This window comes from Oncorhynchus kisutch, unplaced genomic scaffold (genome assembly GCF_002021735.2).
Source record: "Oncorhynchus kisutch isolate 150728-3 unplaced genomic scaffold, Okis_V2 Okis09a-Okis19a_hom, whole genome shotgun sequence".
NCBI classification, from domain to species: Eukaryota; Metazoa; Chordata; class Actinopteri; order Salmoniformes; family Salmonidae; genus Oncorhynchus; species Oncorhynchus kisutch.
Genome location: NW_022261985.1, coordinates 2,437,003 through 2,446,662, shown reverse-complemented (window position 1 = coordinate 2,446,662; position 9,660 = coordinate 2,437,003). Strand labels below are relative to the sequence as shown.

The 9,660-nt window shown below is 46.4% G+C and overlaps 1 protein-coding gene across 1 annotated transcript; it reads right to left on the bottom strand.

Annotated features, from left to right (window-relative positions):
* Positions 1-316: 316 nt before the first annotated feature.
* Positions 317-9,327, bottom strand: LOC109876435 (crystal protein). The gene is made up of 8 exons (XM_020468856.2): positions 8,676-9,327; positions 8,234-8,435; positions 7,355-7,488; positions 5,842-5,969; positions 4,941-5,059; positions 4,443-4,583; positions 3,636-3,808; positions 317-1,369 (listed from the first exon to the last, which is right to left on the bottom strand). Exons 1-8 carry the CDS (start codon positions 9,192-9,194, stop codon positions 917-919), a joined length of 1,869 nt encoding a protein of 622 aa, XP_020324445.2. The 5' UTR covers positions 9,195-9,327; the 3' UTR covers positions 317-916.
* Between the last annotated feature and the right edge of the window lie 333 nt (positions 9,328-9,660).

Genomic DNA, 9,660 nt, shown 5'->3' with positions numbered 1-9,660 from the left:
AAAGAGAGAGCTAGAGAAGAGGGGGGGATGGAAAGAGAGAGCTAGAGAGAAGAGGGGGGGATGGAAAGAGAGAGCTAGAGAGAAGAGGGGGGGGATGGAAAGAGAGAGCTAGAGAGAAGAGGGGGGGATGGAAAGAGAGAGCTAGAGAGAAGAGGGGGGAACAAGTAAGCTAGGGAGACCTACTAGATGTCAATCATCAGTATGTATGTTTTCAGGTCGTTCTGACCCAGCATGCATCTGAATGACCAATCTACCATGTGCACCCTACATGGTGCTCAACCCAATGGCCATGCTTTTTTACGAAGATAACATTGAGTATTTCTCACTGTGGTTTATTTGTCATAGAAAAACATTATCCAAAATGATTCACATGTACAGCGACAGTGGGGTATTCATGTAGGAGTTCTCAAGTACGCAGCCAACAAATCACTGCACAAATCACATCAAATGAAGCAGCTGGGGACGAGAAATGGTTAGAAAACTAAACATGCAATTCTTCCAAAGTAGATACACAGATATGTTTCATACGTCAGGGGAGAGAAGGATGACTGCACCTTTTCATCCCCTCCTTCCCCTCGTCTTCTTCTCTTCCTTCCCCTCATAGTCTTCTTCTCTTCCTTCCCCTCCTTCCCCTCGTCTTCTTCTCTTCCTTCCCCTAGTCTTCCCCTCCTTCCCCTCATCGTCTTCCCCTCCTTCCCCTAGTCTTCCCCTCCTTCCCCTCATCGTCTTCTTCTCTTCCCCTCCTACATAAGTGCTTCACAAATCATCTCTAAGTGTAAGTCATACTCTATAAATGGTGTGTACAGGGTGACAACCATTCCGACTGTAGGGTGAATTGCCAAATGTGACATAACACTATGTATGCATACATAACCAATACCAACACCTTTGCCCGCCCCATGCCCACCCCTATGCCCTAATAGATGCCCAGCTTGTCCCAGAAGTCACAGATATGGTCCCTGGTGCCCACCTGGGCATGGGAGCGGACAGTGAAGTTCATGACCAACCAGGAGCTGGTGTCCGAGTAGCGGGGCCAGGCCGGCAGGCGCTGCTGTCTACAGAAGCCGCTCTGTTGCATCCGTGAGGCCGGATCCCCGGTGTGGGCGAATGTCCCCCAGTAACACAACATCCGATTGGACAGCAGCCTCTCGGGTGGGGCCAGCGTGAAGTTAGCCATGGAGGCAGTATTGAAGAGGAAGGGCAGCTCAGCACCATGACACACGTGCTCGTAGCAGAAGGACAGACCGGACCACACACTGTGGTCCGATATCACATGGTCGAAGACGTACATCCACACGGCGCTGCCCACTTTGGTGCCTGCCCGGGCTGCCTTGCGGGAGGGGCAAAGGAAGACGTAGTCTGTCACAATCTGGAGGTAAGTAGAGAGGTCATTGAGTTCAATAGAATCTGGGCTAAAACAGAGGTCATTGAGGTCAATACAATCTGGGAGTAAACAGAGAGTTCATTGAGGTCAATGCAATCTGGGAGTAAACAGAGAGGTCGTTGAGTTCAACAAAGAGAAAAGAGTCCCTAGTGGCTAGTGTGTGTGCTACAGAACTGCTGCTCAAAGCCTTTTGTCTCGCTTGTTACCTGGAAACTATACTCAGGAAAACACTCAGTGCAGCCGCCTACGCGGCACAGAATCATCTAGAACACCTGTAACCCTCAGTGTCCTCAAAGGATATACACGGAACAAAAATATAAAATACAACAATTTCAAAGATTTGACTGAGTTGCAGTTCATATAAGGAAATCAGTCAATTGAAATAGATTCGTTAGGCCCTAATCTATGGATTTCACAGGAATGGGAATACAGATATGCATCTGTTGGTCACAGATACCTCCCCTTCGCTTGCTCAACAGCTCACTTCATCTCCCCCTCCCCAGTTCACTTTCTCTACCACTCCCTCTCCCCCCCGCTCTCTTCCCCTTTATCTCTCCTTCTCCCCCTCCCAGGCTGAGCCATGTGGCCTCAGTGCAATAGCTGACATTTGTCATGACCCTCCCCTCCCCTGGGACCTGTCCTTTAGGAAGGGGGGGTCCTTCCTCCTATGCTGCTCCTCTTCACTGGGCACACACAGACAGTGAACTGTATATGAATACTAAACAGGTATGGGAGTGTCACCTTCTGCCCCCTGCCTCTCTCAGCACACTCATCTCTCACTTTAGATTCAAAACCTCCAGAGAAAGTACCTGAGGCTATTTACCATCCGAGCTCTCTGTTTCACATTTTGGATGTGGACTTGGAAATGAGAGCGTTTCCCTCACTACAGTGAATGCATGTATTCTACTGATGCAGTTTGTGTATTCATTGTCTGTTGTTGTCTCTAGTGTGGTTGGAGTCAGTTTATCCTGTAATCCACACTGAACATCATCTAGCCTGAGCTGGTAGTGAAATAGCCTGGGCTGCATACTGAATATGGCTCTGATGTCAACTCTCTGGCTGACTGGGTGAAGTTGCCCCTAGACACTGGTCTTTGGTCAGTTTTGCATTTCCCCCAATACTGGTTAAGGTTAGGATAGGGGGAGGGGAAGCTGATCCTAGATCTGTAGCTTGGGGAAACTGTGATTGGGTAGTCTTCCTCTGTGTCTCTTATTTCCTAAAGATTTGCTTCCACTGTGTGGTATACATCTCAAAGAGACAATGGCACTCAGCTCCAGACAGCACCACTAATGATTCTTTGAGGAGGATGGCCATGGGAGGAGCCTAAACAGACATTAGTATTTTAGCACCCTCTGCTGGTAATCATGTGGAGTTGCACTATGAAGAACCAAACTATCAGATGTAACCCATCTCTACACAGATTAAAATCAGAAAATGTCAAGCGTTTACCTCTAAAATAATTCAGGCAGTTAGAAACCTAGCTCTCTGGGTTATTGTGATAGTTTGGTCAATCAAAAAAAGAATCGGAACCTAATACAAATTTGGTAGCCTAAAATTATAATGATTAAATCCGTCCTGATTTTTTTGAGGACTTGGACAGATCATTCCCACAGAGAATTGAGTAAGAGATTTTCAGCATGGGGAGTAGGGTGAAGGTACCGCTAGAGTAGACGCTTATCTTAGGTCAGTTTAGCATTTTTTGTAGGTTAGGATTGGGGGAGGGGAAGCTGATCCTAGGTCTGTACCTACTGAAACCTTCTCCCCAGAGCTCAACAAGGCTCATCTAGATGCGGTGAGACGAAGCGAGGAGATGGGCAGATGTGTCCTCATCACGCTCCGAGGTCTCTCTCTACAGTCCACTGGCTGCAGACGTGACCGTCTAGCCCTACAACCACTGATCTGGAGCCTGACAATGAACATTGCCAAAACTTTTGTTGACTTTAATGTAAAACATTACTTTTTGGGATGATTAATCAATGTCCTTTTTACATTCGATTAGTCTTTTTTTTTAATCTAACATGTTTGCATGGACAACACTGAGTTTCTCCCTGGCTACGTCCCAATGATCTCGTCTTCCTGATGTCTGGACCCGTTCACTACTCATTTAAAAGCATTGGATTGGTGTAGGCATAGGCTGGAGTTTCCATACCAGTCATTTCCTGCCAAATCCATTAAGGGAAGTGAACAAGTGCACACTTTGGGAGAAAGGAGAGATTATTGGGACGCACCCTCTGTGAAAGTCATATTTTACCTGAGCCAGCATGTCCCGTCGGTCAATGTCCTTGTACAGGGGCAGGTACTTGTGTAGGATCCTGAGGGCGTGCTGTTTGAAGATGGCCGCGGTGTAGACGGTGCACTCCACCGCAGACACAGGCTTGGTGAAGACCCCGTACACAAATATCACCCCCTCCTCTGAAGTGGTCCCTGCAAGGTTGTTGTACGTCAACAGCATGCCTTCAAAATATTGGTCCAAACGTTCTGGTATAATCTTGGTTGTGTTCATTAGGCACCAAACAGAAGAAATCGGGATGAAACAGGGAGGGAGGGACTATCTGGAATCATTTACATTTTCTATAGAAGGTTTTAAACATTTGCGAGCCCTAATGAACAGAACCCTGGTATGAATATAACCATAGATCCTGTAGAAGGGAAGGACACAGAACACATCAGGGACGAAGAATCTCTCCTACAGATGTGTTATGTCGAGTGGCCAGCTGAGAGGGATCCAGTTGCACTTCACCATCTAACATTCAACTACTCAATCTAATTAAGTCACACCCTTAGCCAAAGCCCAGGCATAGACTTGGGGAGCCAATGCAACTCTTCAGGTCTCTGGCAATGGTTACTCGTCATCACACATGCACCGAACCATCTCTGTAACCTTAAGTGTGTAACAGATGTCTTCACTAGTACAGAGTACCTACTTTTAATATACTGTAAGTTGTTCTTTGAGTGCCCTGAAAGACATTTGCCAAATTAAATGTATTATTAAGTGTTATGGGGCCAGCCGTTAAAAGCTGTTCTGGTTAAATGTGAGGGTATTTCCAGTGGTCCATACCAAGGAGGACTGGTTTCTCCTTCTGCCAGTGGCCCTTCTGGAAGGCAGTCACAGCCTGCTCCTTGATCAGCTCTCCATCCACGTAGGGCCCCCAGGTCTCAAAGATCTCCAGGAACCTGAAGGGATTCACCACTTTGGAACCTGAGACAGAGAGAGAGAGATGAGGAAGGGGAAGAAAGAGAGAGAGTCAGAGAGAACAACAATTAGCTACTTACCAAAATACACCCTGCAAATATACATAAAATGACTCCACTCAAAATGCTAAACAACAAGCTCTGTAATGAAACACACTTAAGCAACTCTGAGATGTTGATGTTGTCATGAATAAGGGCCAACTTAGATAGGTAGAGGGTCAACATTTGTTGTGTCCCAAATTGTTCCTTACTTTGACCCGAGCCCTATGGGGATAGGGGGCCATTTGGGTCACAACTCGGTCTAAAAACGGTCAGTCAGAGACAGACAGATAGACAGAGACACAGAAGAAGACTGGTCTCCTACTTGACTTCATCTGGGCAGCGAGGACAGCCTGAGGACTGAGGGACAGCAGGCACACGATGTCGCTCACAGAGCAGTTGGCCTGTCTGGCAAAGTCCCTCCCCAGCTTCAGGGCATCATGTCTGGAACAAGGAAAACAGACCACAGATAGTCTCTTTCTGCTCAATGGGAACATTAGGTAGTGCCACATCTCTTCCAGGAGAGTAACGACAGCTGTAGATGGAATGACTGTTTTACTAGGACATGGACTGGAACTTAAAGGTACCTCATCTTCTTGGATGCATTAGCATGTCTAAACTGTAACCCTGAGGGGAGAAATAATATTGAATTTAATTGATTGAATTCAATTAATCCCATTTATTCCTTGTAGCTTGACAGGCCGTATAACAAAACACTTATCAGGAAGGTCGGCGATTCACTTTTGTAGTCAATTTCACATATGGCAAGGATTACTCATTCAAAATGTGGGAAGGATAAGTTGATCTATATAGATGATAGAAGCAAAGTGAGGGTCTCCTTCTTAAACCTGAAATCCTGAATGGTGAAACCGCCACGTCTGTTTGGGATATTATAACGACGAAGAAGTTACTGGAAACAATGAACACTGTATTTTTCACTTTGCCATCATCGAACGCGCAATAGAACAGTAGAATACGTACTGACATTTATTTTGTTGCGTTGCACGACGCTCAGCTTCGTCAAAAAAACAACAACAACGGCTTTTCATCTTTTAAGGAGTTCGCGATCAAGACCACCAGCTGAGTCATGTGTACATTCGGCCAACGGAAAGAAACGGACTGAAACAGGAAGATAAATGTGGATCTGTCCAATGAGAAATGCTTGTTTTTGCTGCAGTGTGCCCTAATGAACACTACCCAGATGTTAGGAGTTAGAGGTCACCGACCTGGTCTTGAGAGGGATGGAGAAGGGTAGGCTCTGGAACACAGCCTGTTTGAACAGGGGCTTACTGCTCTGGACCATCAGATGGAGGCTCACTGACTGGGCTCCTGCACTCTCCCCAAACATGGTCACCTGTTTTGGATGTTAATGAGCCATAATCAAGGTTGTGTTGTATATCCACAGACAGAGAAAATACACAAACACATAATCCTGATGGTTTTATGCTTCATTTAGATATAACGCAGGATGATAAAGCTGTTTATCTTTGTTTGATGGAGTTGGGATACAGAACTGAAAGGCTTTCAACATCACTTTTACTGAACCAACCAGCGTGTGGTACTAGCTGTTTGTATGAGATGCCAGCAATTTCTCTTTCTGCATGATCCAACGAATGTGTTTGTGTTGGGTCTGCAGTAGGGCACAACTAGGGCTTCTGGAAAACTAGAGATTTAATTGAAAGTTCCTGGAATTTTGCAACCCTACTCTGCAGCATAGCACCATCTCCGGACAGCATCTTTCCCCACTTGATAACCACTCAGAGAAATGTCATCAGGGCTGGAGGAGCGCTTCGCTGTGCCTCACAGAGGCTGTTATTCTCCCAGTGGTGTGGCCTCACTACAAATCAGTCACGACAGCACCACGGGATATGTAGAGGTCATTCAACAACAACCACTGCTGAAATACAACCAACAAGGTATTCCTATACATGGTCAGAATGTGAATATCTAGGTCAGTGTATCTGGAGTTTTTCCTGACCAGAGTTGGGATCAATTCCATTTCACTTCAGTCCATTCAGGAAGTAGACAGAAATTCCAATTCACTGTTCAATGACAATTGGAATATAAATGTATATTTACTTCCCGAATTGACAGAATTTAAATGGAATTAACCCCAACCCTTTCCCTGACCACCAACCTGGTACTTGATGCCCAACCCTGCACCCGAGCCCCAACCCTGCACCCGAGCCCCAACCCTGCACCCGAGCCCCAACCCTGCACCCGAGCCCCAACCCTGCACCCGAGCCCCAACCCTGCACCCGAGCCCCAACCCTGCACCCGAGCCCCAACCCTGCACCCGAGCCCCAACCCTGCACCTAACGCCCAATCCTGCACCCGAGCCCCAACCCTGCACCCGATCCCCAACCCTGCACCTGATCCCCAACCCTGCACCTGATCCCCAACCCTGCACAAAAAGAAGTGACCCCCAACTCTGCACCAAAAAAAAAGATCAGTTTGAGTCCGTTGAGATCATCAAGGACTTGAGGTGGTGGAAGAAAATCAGATGTTGTCATTTTGTATGACTGTGGATGTGACTGTGGATGTGACTGTGGATGTGACTGTGGATGTGACTGTGGATCATTAGGCGTTAAATAGATAAAAAAACAGAAATAAACAGGCAGGGACTACGTGGGCTAGTCTAAGAAACACTCAAATTCGTTTTCCATTGCGAAACCTTTGTAAATATTTTCCCTTGCCTGCTCTAATGAACACAACCCAGGATAATGTGTACGTGCTTGCCTTGCTGGGGTCGCCTCCGAACAGAGCAATGTTTTGTTGAACCCAGAGAAGAGCAACCTGCTGATCCAGGATCCCATAATTCCCGGTTGCTGAGGTTTTGGGGTCTTTTCCCGAGACGAGGAAACCAAACGCCCCTGCAATGATACAGCAAGTTCCTTGGACCATGAAAAACTATACACAAAACAACACACCTCTCAGAGGAGACTGGTGGGCAGAGATATAGGAGGACTGGCTAATCATAATGTCTGAAGTGGAATTGATGGAACGGATTCAAACACATCAACACATGGGGCTTTGATATGGTTCTATTTATGCCATTCCAGCCATAACAATTAACCCATCCTCCCATCTCTGCCCACCAGCCTCTTCTGACAGCCACACAGATAATGGCCTTTTCTCTATGGTCTCACATACCCATATTGATCAGGCCACCACAGGGTCGCAACTCGCTACACCCACCAAATGGTATTTATTGAGGAGAGGATGGTAGAAGTCTAAGTCCACTTGAGAAAAGTATATTATATATACAGCAAGCTAAATCAGACAAGCTCTCTGTTCAGAAATGTTTGAAATCACCATCCTAGTTTGGGGACTGTGTAGGATAATGTAATCAGCAAACACACTAATGAATCACAAGGTCTCTGGACTGTCTCTGCCCTGTTCCAGGTCTCTTATGGAAGAAACGATTTGATCTCATGGAAACTAGCCTGGATAACTAGATAAAGGTTGTATAGTGAAGAGGTGTAGGGTGACGTTCCGTTGAAATACGGACCCTGGTCAGTTTGGCATTTTCCCCACTAATGGTTAAGGTTAGGGAAACGGATCCTAGATATGTACCTAGAGAAACTCCACCCCGGAGCTAAAGAACACCTATCTTACCTAGCCGATACGCCATGCTCACCACCACAGTGTGAGTGAAGTTACTGATGAACCTCCCATCGTACAGGGGCTTGGAGGCTGAGCCAGCAATGAAATCTCCCCCGTGGATCCACACCATCACTGGCAGGGTTGTCAGTAAAGGGGAACTGAAGTTCACATCCAGAGGTACAAATATGTTGAGGTAGAGGCAGTTCTCACTCACCTATGGGAAAACACATTTCATTTCAGAAACCAAATATTCACATTTCACACACCATTTCACACGCCAAATAAAATACTCACATTATTGATGAATCAAAGACATTCCTGGATGTTATCAGGAGATTATTCAGGACTTTGTTAATTTCATGTTTCACTGTCAACACGCTGCACATGACACACACATACATTGTGCTAAATCCTAACAACATAATTATCGAGCCCAACTGTGTTAGTCCCCTACCTTCTGAGGGCACTTGTCAGATATGGGGCCACTGCAGCCTTGCATACACGCGTTCCTCGGGTACGTGGCGTCGTGGACCCCCGGCCACGGGGTCACCGGTCTGGGGGGCTTCCAGCGGTGTGTGGCCACAGGTGGGTCCGCGTACGGGATCCCATAAAATATGTGGGACTTTTCCACTGTGAGTCCCTTGATCAATCCATTGTTGGTCAACACTATGGGGCCATAGTCAGGAATATCAGGGATGGTAGTCCCGGTGTTGAGTGTATTCTGGATGACTGGTTCCTCATCAGTCCAGATGGGAATGGAATCCTCTGGATCTCCAAGCTCCTCCAGTGAGTTTGTTTCAAAGCGAAGGTCTCTGTTGATAGCCAGAGGCTGATCCCTGACCAGTAGTCCAGAGGAAGAAATCCTTCTAATAAACTCTGTAAGGTCGATCTCATTCTCAAACGTTGCCTCCTCTGCAAAAGACAGCGCAAAGACCAGTGAGCAAAGCAGCAAGAAACAGTGACAGCTCTTCATCTTTCCTGAATGAATTATTAGAAAGTATTAGCCAGGGTCTCTCAGTCAGGTCTGATCATTCTCCAGTTGCGTCCTAGCTGGGGCAGAAAATTGAAGCCTAAACTCCTACACAGATGAGTAAGGGGGAAATGCTTATTCCTTTTCAGGCTTTCCTTTTCATACCATATTTGGTAAGGAGAGGAAGTCCAGTGGCAGGTCAGAGGGACTATATCAATCAAGACAAAGACAAATAGAGAGAGTAGGCGTTCCCTAACAGAAATATGCAAATGAACACTAATATGCACCAATAATATATTTCTAGTTTGCGCTTGGCTCTGCCCACCTCCTTGATTGAGTGTTCACAGTGTGAAAATGATTCCCATGTAAAAGCCCCATGTGAACGATCTTGGGTTTAACAATAAGAATCTTTGGTTCTTACAGTGGCCTGTGTGGATACTCGTGACACTAATTTGGCCAATTGGAGAAT

Coding starts and splice junctions, on each gene's coding strand:
- LOC109876435 (XM_020468856.2), bottom strand. CDS start 9,194: ATGAAGAGCTGTCACTGTTTCTTGCTGCTTTGCTCACTGGTCTTTGCG. Junction 8,436..8,675: donor CTGACAAGTGCCCTCAGAAG/GTAGGGGACTAA, acceptor GTTTTCCCATAG/GTGAGTGAGAACTGCCTCTA. Junction 3,809..4,442: donor GGAGAAACCAGTCCTCCTTG/GTATGGACCACT, acceptor ACAACCTTGCAG/GGACCACTTCAGAGGAGGGG.